This window comes from Grus americana, unplaced genomic scaffold (assembly GCF_028858705.1).
Source record: "Grus americana isolate bGruAme1 unplaced genomic scaffold, bGruAme1.mat scaffold_984, whole genome shotgun sequence".
In the NCBI taxonomy this organism is placed as follows: Eukaryota; Metazoa; Chordata; class Aves; order Gruiformes; family Gruidae; genus Grus; species Grus americana.
Window position 1 is genome coordinate 1 of NW_026562162.1, and position 26,595 is coordinate 26,595.

General features: G+C 61.5%; 1 protein-coding gene across 13 annotated transcripts; it reads left to right on the plus strand.

Moving 5' to 3' along the window:
• The first annotated feature begins 741 nt into the window (after window positions 1–741).
• On the plus strand, window positions 742–26,052 carry LOC129201356 (uncharacterized). 13 transcript variants are annotated; one of them, XM_054812485.1, is made up of 11 exons: window positions 742–985; window positions 1,177–1,286; window positions 2,820–2,988; window positions 10,343–10,609; window positions 10,801–10,910; window positions 12,447–12,615; window positions 19,972–20,149; window positions 20,427–20,536; window positions 22,073–22,241; window positions 23,287–23,436; window positions 24,837–26,052. In XM_054812485.1, exon 11 carries the CDS (start codon window positions 24,929–24,931, stop codon window positions 26,036–26,038), a length of 1,110 nt encoding a protein of 369 aa, XP_054668460.1. In that variant the 5' UTR covers window positions 742–985; window positions 1,177–1,286; window positions 2,820–2,988; window positions 10,343–10,609; window positions 10,801–10,910; window positions 12,447–12,615; window positions 19,972–20,149; window positions 20,427–20,536; window positions 22,073–22,241; window positions 23,287–23,436; window positions 24,837–24,928; the 3' UTR covers window positions 26,039–26,052. The 13 variants fall into 13 exon arrangements, with proteins under 13 accessions (XP_054668460.1, XP_054668463.1, XP_054668461.1 ...); XM_054812488.1 differs by having other exon boundaries at window positions 10,343–10,520; XM_054812486.1 differs by lacking the exon at window positions 23,287–23,436.
• Window positions 26,053–26,595: the final 543 nt, after the last annotated feature.

Here is a 26,595-nt window from a genome sequence, read left to right on the forward strand (position 1 = left end):
GGCGGGGGGGGGGCGCCAGCCCGGAGCCGCGCTGCGGAGCTCGGGGCTGCCGTCGCGGCTCGGCGGGGCTTTCGGGTGAGTCGGCTTTGGGGTGAGGGCACGGGACGGTGTCCCCGCAGGGTCAGGAAGCGTGGAAGGCTGCCTCCCGCGGCACGCCGGCAGTTGCAGTCTTGGGGCACGCGGCTGCTGGTCGGCCATATTGGCTCCCCGGAGCACGCCGGGAAGTGTAGTCTTACGGCACTCTAACGGCTGCCACGCGGCGCTTGCCAGTGCGTGCCGGGAGGCGTCGTTTTCGCGGACGGGGCTGCCGGACAGCCCGACTTGCTCTCGCAGGAGCGCGAGGTTGGGGTTTTTTTGCCGGTTTCGAGTGGTTTTCTGCAGGCTTCCAGCCGCTCCCGAGCAGCGGTGCGGCCGTGCTACGAGAGCGCGCGCGCGCGCGGTGAGGCGTTGCCCGGTGTCCCGAGACGAGCGCTACCGGTCGGACTCTCCGGAAGCCTGTCCGGCAGCCCCAGGCCGCCCCCGAGCCCTGGCGTGAAGGCGGCAAGCTGGCCCTCGCCTGTGCCGCTTTCTTCCTGAACGGGGGTGCTGGCGGCGGCGGCAGCGGCAGCAGCGCGGGGAAAGAGCGGCGTCTCCGGAAGCCCCTGCAGAAGGAGGAGGGTCTCCGGCCAGGGCCGACCTCCGGTAGTAACGGCCACTGCTTTTTCTTTCCCTCTCCCAGGCCGCGCTGAGGACGTGGTTGCCCGTCCCTCCCTTGGGGATGCCGTCGACTGCAGCCGCCTCGCCTGTGCCTGGCCTGGCTCGCCTCGTGGCGTGGGGGCGAAAAGGGACAGGCGGCGGAGCGCTTACCGGCCGTGGACAGGAGCTGCCCTAAGGGAAGCTGGAATGGCCAGAGAAAGGTGAAGAAGAAGAAGAAGAAGAAGAGATGGAAGGCTCTCCGGCCGGCAGCTGCCTCCCGCTGCAGGCAAGAGAGCGCCTGCCTCGCCGGGTGAGGAAAGATCCCTCGTTGCGCTCCGCGGCAGGTCAGGCTGCCGACGGGCACCGCAGGGTCGCCACGCGTAATCCAAAGCACGGTGCGGCCGCGTACCGAGGGAGGCAGGGAGGGAGGCAGGGAGGCAGGCTACTCATCTAGGCAGACTCGTCTCCTCGGAGCTGTAAGACACCCGTGTATTCTCTTAGGCGGAGGACAGCCGAGCGACCGGAGTGACAGCAAAGGAAAGGCGGAGAGCAGGAGAAAGAAGCGTCTGCGTTGGCAAGCTCTCCCGGCAGCGCCGAGAGCCAGAGCTGCGGTGAGTCCTGGGCCCGCGGGGCCCCATCGCCTCTCCTCTGCGTCGCGGGCCCTCCTCTGCCCCCCTCGCTTTCCCACCCCGCTGTGGGGTTTTTTGGTTTGCTTTCTGCTCCCCGCTATGTTCTTTTTCCATCTCGCTCTGACGGGCTGCCTGTCCCCACCTTTTTTAGGTCCTCGCTCTCTCTGCCCCGTAGCCCGTGGCTATTGTTTCCTTCTCTCTCTCCCTGTCTCTCTGTCCGGCCCCCAGCCACTGTTTCTGCATTCCTCCCCCTCGGTCCTGTAGCCTGTCGGTATTTCTGCCATCTCTGGCTCTCTCTGTGCGGCTCCTCGTTCCTGTTGTTCGAGGTCTTCCTTCTCGGCTCCGTAGCGAGTCGTCGTGAGTCTCTCTCTTTCTCCGTCCCTCTTGAGCCTCTTCCCTGCCCCTCGTTTTGAAGGCCCGCCTCTCTGTCCCGGCACCCGTCGCTATGGTTCCTTTTTTCGGTCTGGCTCCGTCTCGCTCCCCGTCCCTGTTTTTCTAAAGTCTCCCCTCTCTGCCTCCTAGCCCGTCGGTACCTTTTTCTTTCCCCGTCGCGGTTCGTCTGGCTCCCTGTCCCTCTTTCTTTCTTCCTTCCTTCCTCCCTGTCTGCCCCGCAGCCCGTCCCTTCGTTCCTTTCTCCTTCCCTCTCTGTCCCTCTCCCGGTCCCCGGCATTAAACTCTGCTTCTCTGCCCGGTAGCTCGCCACCGTCTTACCTTTCCCCGTCTCTCTCTCTGTCCAGCTCCCTCTCTCGAATCTTCAATTCCTCCCTGTCGCTGCAGAAGCCTGTCGGGACTTTTTCCCCTGCCCGGCTTGCCTCTCCCTGTCTCGCGATTCCTCCCTCTCTGCCCTCTTAGCCGCGACCGTTTTTATATTCTCCGTCTCTCCCTCGGTCCGCCTCGAGATCCCGATTGTTTTTTAAAGCGACCGAATCGTCGAGGTTGGCAGAGACCTTTACGATTATCGGGTGGAACCGCGAACCTGGCGCCGGCAAGTCCCCCTCTGCCCCGCAGCCCGTCCCTTCCCTTCCGACGGCCTCTTTCTCCACCTCTCTCTGTCCGGCTCCCGGCCCCTCTTTTCCACTTCCGCCCTCTGTACCCTGTGGCTTTCCCCCTCTTCTTTCTCTCTCTGTCTCTGTTTGAGGAGGAGCAGCTGCCGCCCCAGCGTTCGCACCCTGTTCACGGTGTCGCGCGCACGCTTCTTCTCGGGCGCGCTTCCTCCTCCTCCTCCTCCGGGCTCGACCCGAGGCTTCCGGCAGCAGTCTCCGGGTGTCGGATTTTGTAAAATAATTAACGTAACTGAAAGGTGCAGCAGCGGGATCGGCCCGGGCGGGGCGCCTCCAAAGAGAGGGACCCCGAACAAAGAAATCCCGGGGCCGTTCCACGCTTGGGTCCCGGACACCCGCCCCTCGCGCGCTGTCCGCGCGTCCCTTAGTCCCGCGGTGACTTTTGGTCTGGGGTCTTCTACCGTCGTCTCGGATTCTTCTTCTGTATAGCTGTGGGCGGTGCGTTATTCCACAGGTGCTGCTGCGCCGATGCTCCGTACGTTCGCAGTAACGGGTAGAGCGGAAGGCTCTGTGGCCAGGGAAGAGCGGCACGGACACGTTCCTGCTCGCTCCGTTGCACCGGAATTTCGACGGCTGGGTTCGGCCGCTAAATTGATGGCGCTACCGGAAGAAATTTCAGAAAAGTGAGTACTGTGCTTGTCTTTAATCTTTTAAAGTAATTTTTCTACGGGCGCCCGGTCCGTGGCTTAGATATTTGGTTTGCGGCGAAACAGACCTGGAACGTGGCTCCAAGTAGCGTTCCGATTCGCTGAAATTCCCCGTAGTCAGAGAGCAAGAATGGTGAATGTTGCTTGGCGGTTTGAAATCTCAGGCTTTCTCTGAAAGCTGACCTGCCAGAATGAGCCGAAAGCAGGCCGAACGCCAATAGGGATGCCGCAGAAAAGGTCCTCTTCTTGACAGGAGAAGAGCTTGGCGAAACGTCAGCGCCGTTTCCCGTAGGGCCTCCGACGTACCGGTTCGGCAAGCGTGGGCTTTGTGCGATTCCCTCGGGGACGATGGCGAACAAACGTTGTACGGCAGAGAGTATCTTAGCTTACTTTCCATCTCCTGCTCGGTTACTTGCAGAATATTTAATTTGGCGTCGCACGGACCCAGAGGGACGGGTCCCCAACTCATGCTGGTAGGGCAACCCCAGTACCAGCCGGTAAAATCGGAAAAGAGTACGACGTTTTGAAACGTTTGCCTTGCGAGGAGAAGGGCCGTCTCTCGTTAGGCAACTGAATTCTGCGACCGATTTCCACGCCTCACGCGCGTGCGTGCGCGCACACGCGCCCCCCCACCCCCCCCCCCCCCAACAGGCAGGCTTTGAAGGAGGCAGTCCCTAAGGCAACGCGATCTAAAACGTGGAAGTTTTTTTTTCTATTTTTAATAGTTTCTTACGGATAGGAGGCTCGTGTGAGCGTTTAGCCTGTCCCGTCCTTAATTCTGAACCCACTGGCTGGTGCAGAAGGACGGTCGTGTGACAAAAACAGCATGAAATTTGTCCCTGTGCCGGCTGCGTCCCGTGGTAAAGGAGTACATCTGTTATTCCTGCGTGAAAGATGTTTGATGAGCGTACCGCATCGTCAGAGCTGCTCTTGGTCTGCCTGCAAGCCGTGGGTTATGATTTAGAAATACGTTCGCCTACCGTTCCTTAACTGTGTGGTTTTGGTTTTTATTTTTTCAAAGAAAGGGTGGCTTTTTCGTCGATCTCTTTGTCAGAGTATCAAATCAGGCGGCGGTAAATACGTAGAAGCAACTAGGCGTACTACGGCGTGTACCGGACAGCGTTGGCGTGCCGCTCTGCTAGCAGCGGAGAGCCAGATGAGGATGCCCGTGGTAAGTACTCGTTCTGCCTCCGGCTGAACGGAAAGATTCTCATGTTGAGGGTTCCTGGGCTTGTCTGTGTGATTAGCATTACTTTTTTTTTTTTTTTTTTTTAATATGAAACAGGGTCAGATAATTGTTGATGAGTGGGACTTTGCGTACTCCTTGAGGTAGTTTTTCGTACTGAACCTTAGATCGGTTACAAAACTTAATCTTTGTGCAGTTTACACGTTTTGTAGCAACTACAAAGACATTTATCCCGTAGGTAAGCTGAAAATAAAAATGCGGTTTCTCACCTGATTTTTCTTTCGGAGGAACGCTCGCCCCCAGCGGCTGGTTTTTTTTGCTAGTGTTGTCGGGGGGAAGGAACGGCGGCGCTTGCCTGGTTTCTTCCCCTAGCCAGGGACCTGAAACTTTGTTTTCCTCAGCTGTTTCAGTAGAAATTTACAAGTGTCGGTGGTCAACAGTGGCAGAGAATTGGGTGGCGTTTTCAGTTTCAAAGGGAAGGAACGTGTTGATGTTAATTCTGTTACCAAAAGCGAAGTACCAGCCGCTTCCTCTTTCTAGATCTTCTCTCCTTTCGCCGTCCTCCCCGAGGGGTAACGTGGCCACGCCGTATACCTTTTCTGCTCTGGTACCGTTCGTTTGATACGCAGGAGCGCTGTGAAATAAATAGAAGGGCTCCGGACAGACATCTGCCATCGTTGCGGCTGCCTTAAATCGTGTATTTGTCCCTTTAGCCCGTCATTTCCTTTCCGCTCAGTTGAGTTACGTGCAGCGTTAGGTTCCAGTCGAGAGCGGTGCCGCCGAACAACGCTCTGGGAGCGTGCGCGGAGGAGGGCGACCGAGATGGCGAGAGGTCTCCGAGGCGAGACTTAGGGGGAGCGGCTGAGGTCACTTGGTTTGTTCAGCTTGGAGAAGGGAAGGCCGAGGGGTGACCTCATCGCAGTCTACACCTTCCTCGAGGGGGACGGCGGAGGGGGAGGCGCTGACCTCCGCTCTCTCCGGTGACCGGCACTAGGACCCGAGGAAACGGGACGAAGCTGCGTCAGGGCAAGTTCAGACCGGACGTTGGGAAAAGGCTTTTCACTGAGAGGGCGGTCGGTCAGTCACGGAACAGGCTCCCCAGGGAAGCGGTCGCAGCCACCGAGCCTGTCAGGAGTTCAAGGAGCGTCTGAACGATGCTCTTAGTCGCACGGTTTAGTTTTAGGTAGTCCCGCGTGGAGCGGGGGCTTGGTCTCGGTGATCCGTATGGGTCCCTTCCAACTTGAGATACTCTATGATTCTGTGAAATCTTCTGGGTTAGAAACGACCTTATTGTAATAGAGAATTCGCTGAACGTGGCTTTGTGCAAGGACTGTCGTCTTAGAATATCTTTTTTTTTTTTTCTTCCCCCCCCCCCCCCCCAGATATGAGAAAAGCTCTGTCCAGAGATATGGAGACGAAATCAGTTGTACCTCACCCTGTGACACCGGAAGACATTGAGTAACTGTAAGCTGTGATGCTCAGTGAAATTACTAAGAGCGTTAAGTTTCCCGTGCCTTTGCTTTCACTCTCCCATTCTCTTGTCTTGCGGCACGTCGCATTTTTTGAGGCCGTGGAAGCGACACCGGGAGCGATGGGTTGTCAGAACCAGGTCCTCCTGCCTGTCGCTGGTTTTGCTTACCTTCGCCGTCTCTGTGTACCAGCCTGCGTCTCTCTCTCTGTTCCTCAATCCCTGTCCTCTCTTCTCTGTTCTGCTTTGTTTCACTGCGTATGTCCCGTTCCCTGTCCCACCTTTATCCTTCCTTCCTTCTTCCTCGCCTTTTTCTTTGTCCTTTTGTCCTGCTCCCCGACCCTGTTTCTCGCTCCATCTGACCGTCCTTTTCCTGGCACCTTTGTGTCTCTGCTCCTTGCCCCCGTCTTTCTCTCCCCTCTGCCCAGTCCTCGTCTCCCTCTTTTGTCTCTCTGCCCCTCTGTCCTGCTCCCTGCCCCTCTTTTTCTCACCCTGCCCCAGCGTCCCGCTCCCCGGTCCTCTTTCCCTCTGTTGCGCTCTCCTTCTCCCTGCTCCCCAGCCCGCTTCTCTCACGCTCCCGCTTCCTTTTTTTATTCTCTGTTGCTCTGTCCTGCTCCCCGTGCCGCTGTCCCTCGCCGTACCTCTCGGTCCGGCTCCCTGCCCTTATTCTCTTTTCCTCCCTCGCCGTGGCGCTGCCCGCCCAGGGTCGTTTCTGCCTCTCTGTCCTGCTCCCCGTCCTGGTTTGTCGGTCGCCGTCCCGCTGCCTCTCTTCCTGCCGCTTCTTCCTCCCTCTCTGTCAGGCTCCCTGTCCCCGTCCTTCACTCGCCGTCCCTTTCCTTGCCTCGTGCTTTCTCGCTCGCCGCCGCCCCCCCCCCCCATCCAGCTGGCTGCCACTTTTCTCCTCTCAGCCAGCGTCCTGCAGCTGGCTCCTCGGTTTTGGCGGCAGCCTGCACATAGCAGCCCAGCTCTCCAGCAGCCTGACGGACCGACCGTGTGTCTGTTCCACGCCGGACTGGCGAGCGTGGCTCTGGGTAGGACAGCCGAGGTGCCCCAGGGCCGGGCCCCGAGCCCCGGTGCGGAGTCTCTCCCGGGACCGGCTCTGTGTGTGACTGAATAAACGCTTGCGGTCTCTTTTGCCGTGCCGGCTGCGTTGGTGCTTCCTTTGCGGGGGGCGAGGGGCAGGGGAGGAGGTGTGTGTGGGGGTATTAACGTATTCAACAAGGTCACATTGCTCGCATCCCCGGGATCCAAAAGTGATGCTTCTTGGCTCCGCCCCCTGATGCATGCCAAGCCCCGTGCCTGAAGCAAACTCCGTCCCTGAAGCAAGCCAAGCCCTGCCCCTCATGCAAACTCCGCCCTGATGCATGCCAAGCCCTGCCCCTCACACAAACTCCGCCCCGATGCACGCCAAGCCCCGCCCCTCACGCCAAGCACCGCCCCCACGCAAACTCCACCCCTGATGCACGCCAAGCCCCGCCCCTCATGCAAACTCCGCCCTGATGCACGCCAAGCCCCGCCCCCACGCAAACTCTGCCCCTCTGCAAACTCTGCCCCGATGCACGCCAAGCCCTGCCCCTCACAGAAACTCCGCCCCTCACACAAGCCCCGCCCCTCACGCAAACTCCGCCCCTGATGCACGCCAAGCCCCGCCCCTCACGGAAGCCCCGCCCCTCACGCAAACTCTGCCCCCGATGCATGCCAAGCCCCGCCCCTCATGCAAACTCCGCCCCTCATGCAAACTCCGCCCCTGACGCACGCCAAGCACCGCCCCTCACGCAAACTCCGCCCCTGATGCACGCCAAGCCCCGCCCCTCACAGAAACTCCGCCACTGACACAAGCCCCGCCCCGACGCAAACTCCGCCCCGATGCCCGCCAAGCCCCGCCCCTCACACAAACTCCGCCCCAACGCACGCCAAAAACCGCCCCTCACGCAAACTGCGCCCCCGACGCACGCCAAGCACCACCCCTCATGCAAACTCCGCCCCCGATGCAAACTCTGCCCCCGATGCACGCCCAGCCCCGCCCCTCAAGCAAGCTCCGCCCCCGACGCAAACTCCGCCCCGATGCACGCCAAGCACCGCCCCTCACGCAAACTGCGCCCCCGACGCACGGCAAGCACCACCCCTCATGCAAACTCCGCCCCCGATGCATGCCCAGCCCCGCCCCTCAAGCAAGCTCCGCCCCGATGCAAACTCCGCCCCGATGCACGCCAAGCCCCGCCCCCACGCAAACTCCGGCCCCGATGCACGCCAAGCCCCGCCCCTCATGCAAACTCCGCCCCGATGCATGCCAAGCCCCGCCCCTCACAGAAACTGCGCCCCTCACACAAGTCCCGCCCCGACGCAAACTCCGCCCCTGATGCACGCCAAGCCCCGCCCCCACGCAAACTCCGGCCCCGATGCACGCCAAGCCCCGCCCCTCATGCAAACTCCGCCCCGATGCATGCCAAGCCCCGCCCCTCACAGAAACTGCGCCCCTCACACAAGCCCTGCCCCGATGCAAACTCCGCCCTGATGCACGCCAAGCCCCGCCCCCATGCAAACTCCGCCCCTCACGCATGCCAAGCCCTGCCCCTCACGCAAACTCCTCCCCGACGCACGCCAAGCCCGGCCCCTCACAGAAACTCTGCCCCTCACACAAGCCCCGCCCCGACGCAAACTCCGCCCCTGATGCACGCCAAGCCCCGCCCCCACGCAAACTCCGGCCCCGATGCACGCCAAGCCCCGCCCCTCATGCAAACTCCGCCCCGATGCATGCCAAGCCCCGCCCCTCACAGAAACTGCGCCCCTCACACAAGCCCTGCCCCGATGCAAACTCCGCCCTGATGCACGCCAAGCCCCGCCCCTCATGCAAACTCCGCCCCTGATGCATGCCAAGCCCTGCCCCTCACGCAAACTCCTCCCCGACGCACGCCAAGCCCGGCCCCTCACAGAAACTGCGCCCCTCACACAAGCCCCGCCCCGATGCAAACTCCGCCCTGATGCACGCCAAGCCCCGCCCCTCACGCAAGCCCCGCCCCTCACGCAAACTCCGCCCCCGATGCACGCCAAGTCCCGCCCCTCACGCAAACTCCGCCCCTGACACACGCCAAGCCCCGCCCCCCACGGAACCCCCGCCCCTGATGCCAAGCCCCGCCCCGATGCAAACTCCGCCCCTGATGCACGCCAAGCCCCGCCCCCGACGCAAACTCCGCCCCCGATGCAAACTCCGCCCCGACGCACGCCGAGCCCCGCCCCTCACGCAAACTCCGCCCCTGACGCCAAGCCCCGCCCCGACGCAAACTCCGCCCCCGACGCAAACACCGCCCCGACGCACGCCAAGCCCCGCCCCTCACGCAAACTCCGCCCACACAAACTCCGCCCCCGATGCACGCCAAGCCCCGCCCCTCACGCAAACTCCGCCCCTCACGCAAACTCCGCCCCGACGCACGCCAAGCCCCGCCCCTCACGCAAACTCCGCCCCGACGCACGCCAAGCCCCGCCCCTCACGCAGCGCACAGCGCATGCTCGCTCGGTGCTGCCGCCTAGCGACCAAATGTCGGTACTGCAGCGGCAGCGCCGCGCATGCGCAGTGCAGCGCCACGGCCCCTCCCCGGAACCGGCTGCCGGCAGTCGGTGTGCAGGGGCTGCCGTGAGCCGAGGGAGGAGCGGAGGCATCGCCGGGCTGCGGCTGCACGGAGGGAGAAGGTGAGCGGGGCAGCGGGACGGACCGGCGGGTCCCGGGGAAAGCCCCGAGGAGGGCGGCGGCAGCGGTGCCGCCTCCGAGGAGAGGCGGGGGGGCGGCGGGGTCCGTGTCACAGAGGGGAGGGGGGCTGCCCGGAGCCGCGCGGCGGGTGGGGGGGGTGCGCGCCGTGTCGGAACCGGGCGGGGAGACCGTCCGGAGCCGGGCGGCGGGGGCTGCCCGGAGCCGGCGGGCGTCCGCGCCTTTCGGAGGTGGCTGAGGGGAGGCGGAGGCGGGGGCGGGGGGGGGGCGCCAGCCCGGAGCCGCGCTGCGGAGCTCGGGGCTGCCGTCGCGGCTCGGCGGGGCTTTCGGGTGAGTCGGCTTTGGGGTGAGGGCACGGGACGGTGTCCCCGCAGGGTCAGGAAGCGTGGAAGGCTGCCTCCCGCGGCACGCCGGGAGTTGCAGTCTTGGGGCACGCGGCTGCTGGTCGGCCATATTGGCTCCCCGGAGCACGCCGGGAAGTGTAGTCTTACGGCACTCTAATGGCTGCCACGCGGCGCTTGCCAGTGCGTGCCGGGAGGCGTCGTTTTCGCGGACGGGGCTGCCGGACAGCCCGACTTGCTCTCGCAGGAGCGCGAGGTTGGGGTTTTTTTGCCGGTTTCGAGTGGTTTTCTGCAGGCTTCCAGCCGCTCCCGAGCAGCGGTGCGGCCGTGCTACGAGAGCGCGCGCGCGCGCGGTGAGGCGTTGCCCGGTGTCCCGAGACGAGCGCTACCGGTCGGACTCTCCGGAAGCCTGTCCGGCAGCCCCAGGCCGCCCCCGAGCCCTGGCGTGAAGGCGGCAAGCTGGCCCTCGCCTGTGCCGCTTTCTTCCTGAACGGGGGTGCTGGCGGCGGCGGCAGCGGCAGCAGCGCGGGGAAAGAGCGGCGTCTCCGGAAGCCCCTGCAGAAGGAGGAGGGTCTCCGGCCAGGGCCGACCTCCGGTAGTAACGGCCACTGCTTTTTCTTTCCCTCTCCCAGGCCGCGCTGAGGACGTGGTTGCCCGTCCCTCCCTTGGGGATGCCGTCGACTGCAGCCGCCTCGCCTGTGCCTGGCCTGGCTCGCCTCGTGGCGTGGGGGCGAAAAGGGACAGGCGGCGGAGCGCTTACCGGCCGTGGACAGGAGCTGCCCTAAGGGAAGCTGGAATGGCCAGAGAAAGGTGAAGAAGAAGAAGAAGAAGAAGAGATGGAAGGCTCTCCGGCCGGCAGCTGCCTCCCGCTGCAGGCAAGAGAGCGCCTGCCTCGCCGGGTGAGGAAAGATCCCTCGTTGCGCTCCGCGGCAGGTCAGGCTGCCGACGGGCACCGCAGGGTCGCCACGCGTAATCCAAAGCACGGTGCGGCCGTGTACCGAGGGAGGCAGGGAGGGAGGCAGGGAGGCAGGCTACTCATCTAGGCAGACTCGTCTCCTCGGAGCTGTAAGACACCCGTGTATTCTCTTAGGCGGAGGACAGCCGAGCGACCGGAGTGACAGCAAAGGAAAGGCGGAGAGCAGGAGAAAGAAGCGTCTGCGTTGGCAAGCTCTCCCGGCAGCGCCGAGAGCCAGAGCTGCGGTGAGTCCTGGGCCCGCGGGGCCCCATCGCCTCTCCTCTGCGTCGCGGGCCCTCCTCTGCCCCCCTCGCTTTCCCACCCCGCTGTGGGGTTTTTTGGTTTGCTTTCTGCTCCCCGCTATGTTCTTTTTCCATCTCGCTCTGACGGGCTGCCTGTCCCCACCTTTTTTAGGTCCTCGCTCTCTCTGCCCCGTAGCCCGTGGCTATTGTTTCCTTCTCTCTCTCCCTGTCTCTCTGTCCGGCCCCCAGCCACTGTTTCTGCATTCCTCCCCCTCGGTCCTGTAGCCTGTCGGTATTTCTGCCATCTCTGGCTCTCTCTGTGCGGCTCCTCGTTCCTGTTGTTCGAGGTCTTCCTTCTCGGCTCCGTAGCGAGTCGTCGTGAGTCTCTCTCTTTCTCCGTCCCTCTTGAGCCTCTTCCCTGCCCCTCGTTTTGAAGGCCCGCCTCTCTGTCCCGGCACCCGTCGCTATGGTTCCTTTTTTCGGTCTGGCTCCGTCTCGCTCCCCGTCCCTGTTTTTCTAAAGTCTCCCCTCTCTGCCTCCTAGCCCGTCGGTACCTTTTTCTTTCCCCGTCGCGGTTCGTCTGGCTCCCTGTCCCTCTTTCTTTCTTCCTTCCTTCCTCCCTGTCTGCCCCGCAGCCCGTCCCTTCGTTCCTTTCTCCTTCCCTCTCTGTCCCTCTCCCGGTCCCCGGCATTAAACTCTGCTTCTCTGCCCGGTAGCTCGCCACCGTCTTACCTTTCCCCGTCTCTCTCTCTGTCCAGCTCCCTCTCTCGAATCTTCAATTCCTCCCTGTCGCTGCAGAAGCCTGTCGGGACTTTTTCCCCTGCCCGGCTTGCCTCTCCCTGTCTCGCGATTCCTCCCTCTCTGCCCTCTTAGCCGCGACCGTTTTTATATTCTCCGTCTCTCCCTCGGTCCGCCTCGAGATCCCGATTGTTTTTTAAAGCGACCGAATCGTCGAGGTTGGCAGAGACCTTTACGATTATCGGGTGGAACCGCGAACCTGGTGCCGGCAAGTCCCCCTCTGCCCCGCAGCCCGTCCCTTCCCTTCCGACGGCCTCTTTCTCCACCTCTCTCTGTCCGGCTCCCGGCCCCTCTTTTCCACTTCCGCCCTCTGTACCCTGTGGCTTTCCCCCTCTTCTTTCTCTCTCTGTCTCTGTTTGAGGAGGAGCAGCTGCCGCCCCAGCGTTCGCACCCCGTTCACGGTGTCGCGCGCACGCTTCTTCTCGGGCGCGCTTCCTCCTCCTCCTCCTCCTCCGGGCTCGACCCGAGGCTTCCGGCAGCAGTCTCCGGGTGTCGGATTTTGTAAAATAATTAACGTAACTGAAAGGTGCAGCAGCGGGATCGGCCCGGGCGGGGCGCCTCCAAAGAGAGGGACCCCGAACAAAGAAATCCCGGGGCCGTTCCACGCTTGGGTCCCGGACACCCGCCCCTCGCGCGCTGTCCGCGCGTCCCTTAGTCCCGCGGTGACTTTTGGTCTGGGGTCTTCTACCGTCGTCTCGGATTCTTCTTCTGTATAGCTGTGGGCGGTGCGTTATTCCACAGGTGCTGCTGCGCCGATGCTCCGTACGTTCGCAGTAACGGGTAGAGCGGAAGGCTCTGTGGCCAGGGAAGAGCGGCACGGACACGTTCCTGCTCGCTCCGTTGCACCGGAATTTCGACGGCTGGGTTCGGCCGCTAAATTGATGGCGCTACCGGAAGAAATTTCAGAAAAGTGAGTACTGTGCTTGTCTTTAATCTTTTAAAGTAATTTTTCTACGGGCGCCCGGTCCGTGGCTTAGATATTTGGTTTGCGGCGAAACAGACCTGGAACGTGGCTCCAAGTAGCGTTCCGATTCGCTGAAATTCCCCGTAGTCAGAGAGCAAGAATGGTGAATGTTGCTTGGCGGTTTGAAATCTCAGGCTTTCTCTGAAAGCTGACCTGCCAGAATGAGCCGAAAGCAGGCCGAACGCCAATAGGGATGCCGCAGAAAAGGTCCTCTTCTTGACAGGAGAAGAGCTTGGCGAAACGTCAGCGCCGTTTCCCGTAGGGCCTCCGACGTACCGGTTCGGCAAGCGTGGGCTTTGTGCGATTCCCTCGGGGACGATGGCGAACAAACGTTGTACGGCAGAGAGTATCTTAGCTTACTTTCCATCTCCTGCTCGGTTACTTGCAGAATATTTAATTTGGCGTCGCACGGACCCAGAGGGACGGGTCCCCAACTCATGCTGGTAGGGCAACCCCAGTACCAGCCGGTAAAATCGGAAAAGAGTACGACGTTTTGAAACGTTTGCCTTGCGAGGAGAAGGGCCGTCTCTCGTTAGGCAACTGAATTCTGCGACCGATTTCCACGCCTCACGCGCGTGCGTGCGCGCACACGCGCCCCCCCACCCCCCCCCCCCCAACAGGCAGGCTTTGAAGGAGGCAGTCCCTAAGGCAACGCGATCTAAAACGTGGAAGTTTTTTTTTCTATTTTTAATAGTTTCTTACGGATAGGAGGCTCGTGTGAGCGTTTAGCCTGTCCCGTCCTTAATTCTGAACCCACTGGCTGGTGCAGAAGGACGGTCGTGTGACAAAAACAGCATGAAATTTGTCCCTGTGCCGGCTGCGTCCCGTGGTAAAGGAGTACATCTGTTATTCCGGCGTGAAAGATGTTTGATGAGCGTACCGCATCGTCAGAGCTGCTCTTGGTCTGCCTGCAAGCCGTGGGTTATGATTTAGAAATACGTTCGCCTACCGTTCCTTAACTGTGTGGTTTTGGTTTTTATTTTTTCAAAGAAAGGGTGGCTTTTTCGTCGATCTCTTTGTCAGAGTATCAAATCAGGCGGCGGTAAATACGTAGAAGCAACTAGGCGTACTACGGCGTGTACCGGACAGCGTTGGCGTGCCGCTCTGCTAGCAGCGGAGAGCCAGATGAGGATGCCCGTGGTAAGTACTCGTTCTGCCTCCGGCTGAACGGAAAGATTCTCATGTTGAGGGTTCCTGGGCTTGTCTGTGTGATTAGCATTACTTTTTTTTTTTTTTTTTTTTTTTTAATATGAAACAGGGTCAGATAATTGTTGATGAGTGGGACTTTGCGTACTCCTTGAGGTAGTTTTTCGTACTGAACCTTAGATCGGTTACAAAACTTAATCTTTGTGCAGTTTACACGTTTTGTAGCAACTACAAAGACATTTATCCCGTAGGTAAGCTGAAAATAAAAATGCGGTTTCTCACCTGATTTTTCTTTCGGAGGAACGCTCGCCCCCAGCGGCTGGTTTTTTTTGCTAGTGTTGTCGGGGGGAAGGAACGGCGGCGCTTGCCTGGTTTCTTCCCCTAGCCAGGGACCTGAAACTTTGTTTTCCTCAGCTGTTTCAGTAGAAATTTACAAGTGTCGGTGGTCAACAGTGGCAGAGAATTGGGTGGCGTTTTCAGTTTCAAAGGGAAGGAACGTGTTGATGTTAATTCTGTTACCAAAAGCGAAGTACCAGCCGCTTCCTCTTTCTAGATCTTCTCTCCTTTCGCCGTCCTCCCCGAGGGGTAACGTGGCCACGCCGTATACCTTTTCTGCTCTGGTACCGTTCGTTTGATACGCAGGAGCGCTGTGAAATAAATAGAAGGGCTCCGGACAGACATCTGCCATCGTTGCGGCTGCCTTAAATCGTGTATTTGTCCCTTTAGCCCGTCATTTCCTTTCCGCTCAGTTGAGTTACGTGCAGCGTTAGGTTCCAGTCGAGAGCGGTGCCGCCGAACAACGCTCTGGGAGCGTGCGCGGAGGAGGGCGACCGAGATGGCGAGAGGTCTCCGAGGCGAGACTTAGGGGGAGCGGCTGAGGTCACTTGGTTTGTTCAGCTTGGAGAAGGGAAGGCCGAGGGGTGACCTCATCGCAGTCTACACCTTCCTCGAGGGGGACGGCGGAGGGGGAGGCGCTGACCTCCGCTCTCTCCGGTGACCGGCACTAGGACCCGAGGAAACGGGACGAAGCTGCGTCAGGGCAAGTTCAGACCGGACGTTGGGAAAAGGCTTTTCACTGAGAGGGCGGTCGGTCAGTCACGGAACAGGCTCCCCAGGGAAGCGGTCGCAGCCACCGAGCCTGTCAGGAGTTCAAGGAGCGTCTGAACGATGCTCTTAGTCGCACGGTTTAGTTTTAGGTAGTCCCGCGTGGAGCGGGGGCTTGGTCTCGGTGATCCGTATGGGTCCCTTCCAACTTGAGATACTCTATGATTCTGTGAAATCTTCTGGGTTAGAAACGACCTTATTGTAATAGAGAATTCGCTGAACGTGGCTTTGTGCAAGGACTGTCGTCTTAGAATATCTTTTTTTTTTTTCTTCCCCCCCCCCCCCCCCAGATATGAGAAAAGCTCTGTCCAGAGATATGGAGACGAAATCAGTTGTACCTCACCCTGTGACACCGGAAGACATTGAGTAACTGTAAGCTGTGATGCTCAGTGAAATTACTAAGAGCGTTAAGTTTCCCGTGCCTTTGCTTTCACTCTCCCATTCTCTTGTCTTGCGGCACGTCGCATTTTTTGAGGCCGTGGAAGCGACACCGGGAGCGATGGGTTGTCAGAACCAGGTCCTCCTGCCTGTCGCTGGTTTTGCTTACCTTCGCCGTCTCTGTGTACCAGCCTGCGTCTCTCTCTCTGTTCCTCAATCCCTGTCCTCTCTTCTCTGTTCTGCTTTGTTTCACTGCGTATGTCCCGTTCCCTGTCCCACCTTTATCCTTCCTTCCTTCTTCCTCGCCTTTTTCTTTGTCCTTTTGTCCTGCTCCCCGACCCTGTTTCTCGCTCCATCTGACCGTCCTTTTCCTGGCACCTTTGTGTCTCTGCTCCTTGCCCCCGTCTTTCTCTCCCCTCTGCCCAGTCCTCGTCTCCCTCTTTTGTCTCTCTGCCCCTCTGTCCTGCTCCCTGCCCCTCTTTTTCTCACCCTGCCCCAGCGTCCCGCTCCCCGGTCCTCTTTCCCTCTGTTGCGCTCTCCTTCTCCCTGCTCCCCAGCCCGCTTCTCTCACGCTCCCGCTTCCTTTTTTTATTCTCTGTTGCTCTGTCCTGCTCCCCGTGCCGCTGTCCCTCGCCGTACCTCTCGGTCCGGCTCCCTGCCCTTATTCTCTTTTCCTCCCTCGCCGTGGCGCTGCCCGCCCAGGGTCGTTTCTGCCTCTCTGTCCCGCTCCCCGTCCTGGTTTGTCGGTCGCCGTCCCGCTGCCTCTCTTCCTGCCGCTTCTTCCTCCCTCTCTGTCAGGCTCCCTGTCCCCGTCCTTCACTCGCCGTCCCTTTCCTTGCCTCGTGCTTTCTCGCTCGCCGCCGCCCCCCCCCCCCATCCAGCTGGCTGCCACTTTTCTCCTCTCAGCCAGCGTCCTGCAGCTGGCTCCTCGGTTTTGGCGGCAGCCTGCACATAGCAGCCCAGCTCTCCAGCAGCCTGACGGACCGACCGTGTGTCTGTTCCACGCCGGACTGGCGAGCGTGGCTCTGGGTAGGACAGCCGAGGTGCCCCAGGGCCGGGCCCCGAGCCCCGGTGCGGAGTCTCTCCCGGGACCGGCTCTGTGTGTGACTGAATAAACGCTTGCGGTCTCTTTTGCTGTGCCGGCTGCGTTGGTGCTTCCTTTGCGGGGGGCGAGGGGCAGGGGAGGAGGTGTGTGTGGGGGTATTAACGTATTCAACAAGGTCACATTGCTCGCATCCCCGGGATCCAAAAGTGATGCTTCTTGGCTCCGCCCCCTGATGCATGCCAAGCCCCGTGCCTGAAGCAAACTCCGTCCCTGAAGCAAGCCAAGCCCTGCCCCTCATGCAAACTCCGCCCTGATGCATGCCAAGCCCTGCCCCTCACACAAACTCCGCCCCGATGCACGCCAAGCCCCGCCCCTCACGCCAAGCACCGCCCCCACGCAAACTCCACCCCTGATGCACGCCAAGCCCCGCCCCTCATGCAAACTCCGCCCTGATGCACGCCAAGCCCCGCCCCCACGCAAACTCTGCCCCTCTGCAAACTCTGCCCCGATGCACGCCAAGCCCTGCCCCTCACAGAAACTCCGCCCCTCACACAAGCCCCGCCCCTCACGCAAACTCCGCCCCTGATGCACGCCAAGCCCCGCCCCTCACGGAAGCCCCGCCCCTCACGCAAACTCTGCCCCCGATGCATGCCAAGCCCCGCCCCTCATGCAAACTCCGCCCCTCATGCAAACTCCGCCCCTGACGCACGCCAAGCACCGCCCCTCACGCAAACTCCGCCCCTGATGCACGCCAAGCCCCGCCCCTCACAGAAACTCCGCCACTGACACAAGCCCCGCCCCGACGCAAACTCCGCCCCGATGCCCGCCAAGCCCCGCCCCTCACGCAAACTCCGCCCCAACGCACGCCAAACACCGCCCCTCACGCAAACTGCGCCCCCGACGCACGCCAAGCACCACCCCTCATGCAAACTCCGCCCCCGATGCAAACTCTGCCCCCGATGCACGCCCAGCCCCGCCCCTCAAGCAAGCTCCGCCCCCGACGCAAACTCCGCCCCGATGCACGCCAAGCACCGCCCCTCACGCAAACTGCGCCCCCGACGCACGGCAAGCACCACCCCTCATGCAAACTCCGCCCCCGATGCATGCCCAGCCCCGCCCCTCAAGCAAGCTCCGCCCCGATGCAAACTCCGCCCCGATGCACGCCAAGCCCCGCCCCCACGCAAACTCCGGCCCCGATGCACGCCAAGCCCCGCCCCTCATGCAAACTCCGCCCCGATGCATGCCAAGCCCCGCCCCTCACAGAAACTGCGCCCCTCACACAAGTCCCGCCCCGACGCAAACTCCGCCCCTGATGCACGCCAAGCCCCGCCCCCACGCAAACTCCGGCCCCGATGCACGCCAAGCCCCGCCCCTCATGCAAACTCCGCCCCGATGCATGCCAAGCCCCGCCCCTCACAGAAACTGCGCCCCTCACACAAGCCCTGCCCCGATGCAAACTCCGCCCTGATGCACGCCAAGCCCCGCCCCCATGCAAACTCCGCCCCTCACGCATGCCAAGCCCTGCCCCTCACGCAAACTCCTCCCCGACGCACGCCAAGCCCGGCCCCTCACAGAAACTCTGCCCCTCACACAAGCCCCGCCCTGACGCAAACTCCGCCCCTGATGCACGCCAAGCCCCGCCCCCACGCAAACTCCGGCCCCGATGCACGCCAAGCCCCGCCCCTCATGCAAACTCCGCCCCGATGCATGCCAAGCCCCGCCCCTCACAGAAACTGCGCCCCTCACACAAGCCCTGCCCCGATGCAAACTCCGCCCTGATGCACGCCAAGCCCCGCCCCTCATGCAAACTCCGCCCCTGATGCATGCCAAGCCCTGCCCCTCACGCAAACTCCTCCCCGACGCACGCCAAGCCCGGCCCCTCACAGAAACTGCGCCCCTCACACAAGCCCCGCCCCGATGCAAACTCCGCCCTGATGCACGCCAAGCCCCGCCCCTCACGCAAGCCCCGCCCCTCACGCAAACTCCGCCCCCGATGCACGCCAAGTCCCGCCCCTCACGCAAACTCCGCCCCTGACACACGCCAAGCCCCGCCCCCCACGGAACCCCCGCCCCTGATGCCAAGCCCCGCCCCGATGCAAACTCCGCCCCTGATGCACGCCAAGCCCCGCCCCCGACGCAAACTCCGCCCCCGATGCAAACTCCGCCCCGACGCACGCCGAGCCCCGCCCCTCACGCAAACTCCGCCCCTGACGCCAAGCCCCGCCCCGACGCAAACTCCGCCCCCGACGCAAACACCGCCCCGACGCACGCCGAGCCCCGCCCCTCACGCAAACTCCGCCCACACAAACTCCGCCCCCGATGCACGCCAAGCCCCGCCCCTCACGCAAACTCCGCCCCTCACGCAAACTCCGCCCCGACGCACGCCAAGCCCCGCCCCTCACGCAAACTCCGCCCCGACGCACGCCAAGCCCCGCCCCTCACGCAGCGCACAGCGCATGCTCGCTCGGTGCTGCCGCCTAGCGACCAAATGTCGGTACTGCAGCGGCAGCGCCGCGCATGCGCAGTGCAGCGCCACGGCCCCTCCCCGGAACCGGCTGCCGGCAGTCGGTGTGCAGGGGCTGCCGTGAGCCGAGGGAGGAGCGGAGGCATCGCCGGGCTGCGGCTGCACGGAGGGAGAAGGTGAGCGGGGCAGCGGGACGGACCGGCGGGTCCCGGGGAAAGCCCCGAGGAGGGCGGCGGCAGCGGTGCCGCCTCCGAGGAGAGGCGGGGGGGCGGCGGGGTCCGTGTCACAGAGGGGAGGGGGGCTGCCCGGAGCCGCGCGGCGGGTGGGGGGGGTGCGCGCCGTGTCGGAACCGGGCGGGGAGACCGTCCGGAGCCGGGCGGCGGGGGCTGCCCGGAGCCGGCGGGCGTCCGCGCCTTTCGGAGGTGGCTGAGGGGAGGCGGAGGCGGGGGCGGGGGGGGGGCGCCAGCCCGGAGCCGCGCTGCGGAGCTCGGGGCTGCCGTCGCGGCTCGGCGGGGCTTTCGGGTGAGTCGGCTTTGGGGTGAGGGCACGGGACGGTGTCCCCGCAGGGTCAGGAAGCGTGGAAGGCTGCCTCCCGCGGCACGCCGGGAGTTGCAGTCTTGGGGCACGCGGCTGCTGGTCGGCCATATTGGCTCCCCGGAGCACGCCGGGAAGTGTAGTCTTACGGCACTCTAATGGCTGCCACGCGGCGCTTGCCAGTGCGTGCCGGGAGGCGTCGTTTTCGCGGACGGGGCTGCCGGACAGCCCGACTTGCTCTCGCAGGAGCGCGAGGTTGGGGTTTTTTTGCCGGTTTCGAGTGGTTTTCTGCAGGCTTCCAGCCGCTCCCGAGCAGCGGTGCGGCCGTGCTACGAGAGCGCGCGCGCGCGCGGTGAGGCGTTGCCCGGTGTCCCGAGACGAGCGCTACCGGTCGGACTCTCCGGAAGCCTGTCCGGCAGCCCCAGGCCGCCCCCGAGCCCTGGCGTGAAGGCGGCAAGCTGGCCCTCGCCTGTGCCGCTTTCTTCCTGAACGGGGGTGCTGGCGGCGGCGGCAGCGGCAGCAGCGCGGGGAAAGAGCGGCGTCTCCGGAAGCCCCTGCAGAAGGAGGAGGGTCTCCGGCCAGGGCCGACCTCCGGTAGTAACGGCCACTGCTTTTTCTTTCCCTCTCCCAGGCCGCGCTGAGGACGTGGTTGCCCGTCCCTCCCTTGGGGATGCCGTCGACTGCAGCCGCCTCGCCTGTGCCTGGCCTGGCTCGCCTCGTGGCGTGGGGGCGAAAAGGGACAGGCGGCGGAGCGCTTACCGGCCGTGGACAGGAGCTGCCCTAAGGGAAGCTGGAATGGCCAGAGAAAGGTGAAGAAGAAGAAGAAGAAGAGATGGAAGGCTCTCCGGCCGGCAGCTGCCTCCCGCTGCAGGCAAGAGAGCGCCTGCCTCGCCGGGTGAGGAAAGATCCCTCGTTGCGCTCCGCGGCAGGTCAGGCTGCCGACGGGCACCGCAGGGTCGCCACGCGTAATCCAAAGCACGGTGCGGCCGTGTACCGAGGGAGGCAGGGAGGGAGGCAGGGAGGCAGGCTACTCATCTAGGCAGACTCGTCTCCTCGGAGCTGTAAGACACCCGTGTATTCTCTTAGGCGGAGGACAGCCGAGCGACCGGAGTGACAGCAAAGGAAAGGCGGAGAGCAGGAGAAAGAAGCGTCTGCGTTGGCAAGCTCTCCCGGCAGCGCCGAGAGCCAGAGCTGCGGTGAGTCCTGGGCCCGCGGGGCCCCATCGCCTCTCCTCTGCGTCGCGGGCCCTCCTCTGCCCCCCTCGCTTTCCCACCCCGCTGTGGGGTTTTTTGGTTTGCTTTCTGCTCCCCGCTATGTTCTTTTTCCATCTCACTCTGACGGGCTGCCTGTCCCCACCTTTTTTAGGTCCTCGCTCTCTCTGCCCCGTAGCCCGTGGCTATTGTTTCCTTCTCTCTCTCCCTGTCTCTCTGTCCGGCCCCCAGCCACTGTTTCTGCATTCCTCCCCCTCGGTCCTGTAGCCTGTCGGTATTTCTGCCATCTCTGGCTCTCTCTGTGCGGCTCCTCGTTCCTGTTGTTCGAGGTCTTCCTTCTCGGCTCCGTAGCGAGTCGTCGTGAGTCTCTCTCTTTCTCCGTCCCTCTTGAGCCTCTTCCCTGCCCCTCGTTTTGAAGGCCCGCCTCTCTGTCCCGGCACCCGTCGCTATGGTTCCTTTTTTCGGTCTGGCTCCGTCTCGCTCCCCGTCCCTGTTTTTCTAAAGTCTCCCCTCTCTGCCTCCTAGCCCGTCGGTACCTTTTTCTTTCCCCGTCGCGGTTCGTCTGGCTCCCTGTCCCTCTTTCTTTCTTCCTTCCTTCCTCCCTGTCTGCCCCGCAGCCCGTCCCTTCGTTCCTTTCTCCTTCCCTCTCTGTCCCTCTCCCGGTCCCCGGCATTAAACTCTGCTTCTCTGCCCGGTAGCTCGCCACCGTCTTACCTTTCCCCGTCTCTCTCTCTGTCCAGCTCCCTCTCTCGAATCTTCAATTCCTCCCTGTCGCTGCAGAAGCCTGTCGGGACTTTTTCCCCTGCCCGGCTTGCCTCTCCCTGTCTCGCGATTCCTCCCTCTCTGCCCTCTTAGCCGCGACCGTTTTTATATTCTCCGTCTCTCCCTCGGTCCGCCTCGAGATCCCGATTGTTTTTTAAAGCGACCGAATCGTCGAGGTTGGCAGAGACCTTTACGATTATCGGGTGGAACCGCGAACCTGGTGCCGGCAAGTCCCCCTCTGCCCCGCAGCCCGTCCCTTCCCTTCCGACGGCCTCTTTCTCCACCTCTCTCTGTCCGGCTCCCGGCCCCTCTTTTCCACTTCCGCCCTCTGTACCCTGTGGCTTTCCCCCTCTTCTTTCTCTCTCTGTCTCTGTTTGAGGAGGAGCAGCTGCCGCCCCAGCGTTCGCACCCCGTTCACGGTGTCGCGCGCACGCTTCTTCTCGGGCGCGCTTCCTCCTCCTCCTCCTCCTCCGGGCTCGACCCGAGGCTTCCGGCAGCAGTCTCCGGGTGTCGGATTTTGTAAAATAATTAACGTAACTGAAAGGTGCAGCAGCGGGATCGGCCCGGGCGGGGCGCCTCCAAAGAGAGGGACCCCGAACAAAGAAATCCCGGGGCCGTTCCACGCTTGGGTCCCGGACACCCGCCCCTCGCGCGCTGTCCGCGCGTCCCTTAGTCCCGCGGTGACTTTTGGTCTGGGGTCTTCTACCGTCGTCTCGGATTCTTCTTCTGTATAGCTGTGGGCGGTGCGTTATTCCACAGGTGCTGCTGCGCCGATGCTCCGTACGTTCGCAGTAACGGGTAGAGCGGAAGGCTCTGTGGCCAGGGAAGAGCGGCACGGACACGTTCCTGCTCGCTCCGTTGCACCGGAATTTCGACGGCTGGGTTCGGCCGCTAAATTGATGGCGCTACCGGAAGAAATTTCAGAAAAGTGAGTACTGTGCTTGTCTTTAATCTTTTAAAGTAATTTTTCTACGGGCGCCCGGTCCGTGGCTTAGATATTTGGTTTGCGGCGAAACAGACCTGGAACGTGGCTCCAAGTAGCGTTCCGATTCGCTGAAATTCCCCGTAGTCAGAGAGCAAGAATGGTGAATGTTGCTTGGCGGTTTGAAATCTCAGGCTTTCTCTGAAAGCTGACCTGCCAGAATGAGCCGAAAGCAGGCCGAACGCCAATAGGGATGCCGCAGAAAAGGTCCTCTTCTTGACAGGAGAAGAGCTTGGCGAAACGTCAGCGCCGTTTCCCGTAGGGCCTCCGACGTACCGGTTCGGCAAGCGTGGGCTTTGTGCGATTCCCTCGGGGACGATGGCGAACAAACGTTGTACGGCAGAGAGTATCTTAGCTTACTTTCCATCTCCTGCTCGGTTACTTGCAGAATATTTAATTTGGCGTCGCACGGACCCAGAGGGACGGGTCCCCAACTCATGCTGGTAGGGCAACCCCAGTACCAGCCGGTAAAATCGGAAAAGAGTACGACGTTTTGAAACGTTTGCCTTGCGAGGAGAAGGGCCGTCTCTCGTTAGGCAACTGAATTCTGCGACCGATTTCCACGCCTCACGCGCGTGCGTGCGCGCACACGCGCCCCCCCCACCCCCCCCCCCCCAACAGGCAGGCTTTGAAGGAGGCAGTCCCTAAGGCAACGCGATCTAAAACGTGGAAGTTTTTTTTTCTATTTTTAATAGTTTCTTACGGATAGGAGGCTCGTGTGAGCGTTTAGCCTGTCCCGTCCTTAATTCTGAACCCACTGGCTGGTGCAGAAGGACGGTCGTGTGACAAAAACAGCATGAAATTTGTCCCTGTGCCGGCTGCGTCCCGTGGTAAAGGAGTACATCTGTTATTCCTGCGTGAAAGATGTTTGATGAGCGTACCGCATCGTCAGAGCTGCTCTTGGTCTGCCTGCAAGCCGTGGGTTATGATTTAGAAATACGTTCGCCTACCGTTCCTTAACTGTGTGGTTTTGGTTTTTATTTTTTCAAAGAAAGGGTGGCTTTTTCGTCGATCTCTTTGTCAGAGTATCAAATCAGGCGGCGGTAAATACGTAGAAGCAACTAGGCGTACTACGGCGTGTACCGGACAGCGTTGGCGTGCCGCTCTGCTAGCAGCGGAGAGCCAGATGAGGATGCCCGTGGTAAGTACTCGTTCTGCCTCCGGCTGAACGGAAAGATTCTCATGTTGAGGGTTCCTGGGCTTGTCTGTGTGATTAGCATTACTTTTTTTTTTTTTTTTTTTTTTAATATGAAACAGGGTCAGATAATTGTTGATGAGTGGGACTTTGCGTACTCCTTGAGGTAGTTTTTCGTACTGAACCTTAGATCGGTTACAAAACTTAATCTTTGTGCAGTTTACACGTTTTGTAGCAACTACAAAGACATTTATCCCGTAGGTAAGCTGAAAATAAAAATGCGGTTTCTCACCTGATTTTTCTTTCGGAGGAACGCTCGCCCCCAGCGGCTGGTTTTTTTTGCTAGTGTTGTCGGGGGGAAGGAACGGCGGCGCTTGCCTGGTTTCTTCCCCTAGCCAGGGACCTGAAACTTTGTTTTCCTCAGCTGTTTCAGTAGAAATTTACAAGTGTCGGTGGTCAACAGTGGCAGAGAATTGGGTGGCGTTTTCAGTTTCAAAGGGAAGGAACGTGTTGATGTTAATTCTGTTACCAAAAGCGAAGTACCAGCCGCTTCCTCTTTCTAGATCTTCTCTCCTTTCGCCGTCCTCCCCGAGGGGTAACGTGGCCACGCCGTATACCTTTTCTGCTCTGGTACCGTTCGTTTGATACGCAGGAGCGCTGTGAAATAAATAGAAGGGCTCCGGACAGACATCTGCCATCGTTGCGGCTGCCTTAAATCGTGTATTTGTCCCTTTAGCCCGTCATTTCCTTTCCGCTCAGTTGAGTTACGTGCAGCGTTAGGTTCCAGTCGAGAGCGGTGCCGCCGAACAACGCTCTGGGAGCGTGCGCGGAGGAGGGCGACCGAGATGGCGAGAGGTCTCCGAGGCGAGACTTAGGGGGAGCGGCTGAGGTCACTTGGTTTGTTCAGCTTGGAGAAGGGAAGGCCGAGGGGTGACCTCATCGCAGTCTACACCTTCCTCGAGGGGGACGGCGGAGGGGGAGGCGCTGACCTCCGCTCTCTCCGGTGACCGGCACTAGGACCCGAGGAAACGGGACGAAGCTGCGTCAGGGCAAGTTCAGACCGGACGTTGGGAAAAGGCTTTTCACTGAGAGGGCGGTCGGTCAGTCACGGAACAGGCTCCCCAGGGAAGCGGTCGCAGCCACCGAGCCTGTCAGGAGTTCAAGGAGCGTCTGAACGATGCTCTTAGTCGCACGGTTTAGTTTTAGGTAGTCCCGCGTGGAGCGGGGGCTTGGTCTCGGTGATCCGTATGGGTCCCTTCCAACTTGAGATACTCTATGATTCTGTGAAATCTTCTGGGTTAGAAACGACCTTATTGTAATAGAGAATTCGCTGAACGTGGCTTTGTGCAAGGACTGTCGTCTTAGAATATCTTTTTTTTTTTCTTCCCCCCCCCCCCCCCCCCCAGATATGAGAAAAGCTCTGTCCAGAGATATGGAGACGAAATCAGTTGTACCTCACCCTGTGACACCGGAAGACATTGAGTAAGTGTAAGCTGTGATGCTCAGTGAAATTACTAAGAGCGTTAAGTTTCCCGTGCCTTTGCTTTCACTCTCCCATTCTCTTGTCTTGCGGCACGTCGCATTTTTTGAGGCCGTGGAAGCGACACCGGGAGCGATGGGTTGTCAGAACCAGGTCCTCCTGCCTGTCGCTGGTTTTGCTTACCTTCGCCGTCTCTGTGTACCAGCCTGCGTCTCTCTCTCTGTTCCTCAATCCCTGTCCTCTCTTCTCTGTTCTGCTTTGTTTCACTGCGTATGTCCCGTTCCCTGTCCCACCTTTATCCTTCCTTCCTTCTTCCTCGCCTTTTTCTTTGTCCTTTTGTCCTGCTCCCCGACCCTGTTTCTCGCTCCATCTGACCGTCCTTTTCCTGGCACCTTTGTGTCTCTGCTCCTTGCCCCCGTCTTTCTCTCCCCTCTGCCCAGTCCTCGTCTCCCTCTTTTGTCTCTCTGCCCCTCTGTCCTGCTCCCTGCCCCTCTTTTTCTCACCCTGCCCCAGCGTCCCGCTCCCCGGTCCTCTTTCCCTCTGTTGCGCTCTCCTTCTCCCTGCTCCCCAGCCCGCTTCTCTCACGCTCCCGCTTCCTTTTTTTATTCTCTGTTGCTCTGTCCTGCTCCCCGTGCCGCTGTCCCTCGCCGTACCTCTCGGTCCGGCTCCCTGCCCTTATTCTCTTTTCCTCCCTCGCCGTGGCGCTGCCCGCCCAGGGTCGTTTCTGCCTCTCTGTCCCGCTCCCCGTCCTGGTTTGTCGGTCGCCGTCCCGCTGCCTCTCTTCCTGCCGCTTCTTCCTCCCTCTCTGTCAGGCTCCCTGTCCCCGTCCTTCACTCGCCGTCCCTTTCCTTGCCTCGTGCTTTCTCGCTCGCCGCCGCCCCCCCCCCCATCCAGCTGGCTGCCACTTTTCTCCTCTCAGCCAGCGTCCTGCAGCTGGCTCCTCGGTTTTGGCGGCAGCCTGCACATAGCAGCCCAGCTCTCCAGCAGCCTGACGGACCGACCGTGTGTCTGTTCCACGCCGGACTGGCGAGCGTGGCTCTGGGTAGGACAGCCGAGGTGCCCCAGGGCCGGGCCCCGAGCCCCGGTGCGGAGTCTCTCCCGGGACCGGCTCTGTGTGTGACTGAATAAACGCTTGCGGTCTCTTTTGCTGTGCCGGCTGCGTTGGTGCTTCCTTTGCGGGGGGCGAGGGGCAGGGGAGGAGGTGTGTGTGGGGGTATTAACGTATTCAACAAGGTCACATTGCTCGCATCCCCGGGATCCAAAAGTGATGCTTCTTGGCTCCGCCCCCTGATGCATGCCAAGCCCCGTGCCTGAAGCAAACTCCGTCCCTGAAGCAAGCCAAGCCCTGCCCCTCATGCAAACTCCGCCCTGATGCACGCCAAGCCCCGCACGCCAAGCCCCGCCCCTCACGCCAAGCACCGCCCCCACGCAAACTCCACCCCTGATGCACGCCAAGCCCCGCCCCTCACGCAAACTCCGCCCTGATGCACGCCAAGCCCCGCCCCCACGCAAACTCCGCCCCTCTGCAAACTCTGCCCCGATGCACGCTAAGCCCTGCCCCTCACAGAAACTCCGCCCCTCACACAAGCCCCGCCCCTCACGCAAACTCCGCCCCTGATGCACGCCAAGCCCCGCCCCTCACGGAAGCCCCGCCCCTCACGCAAACTCTGCCCCCGATGCATGCC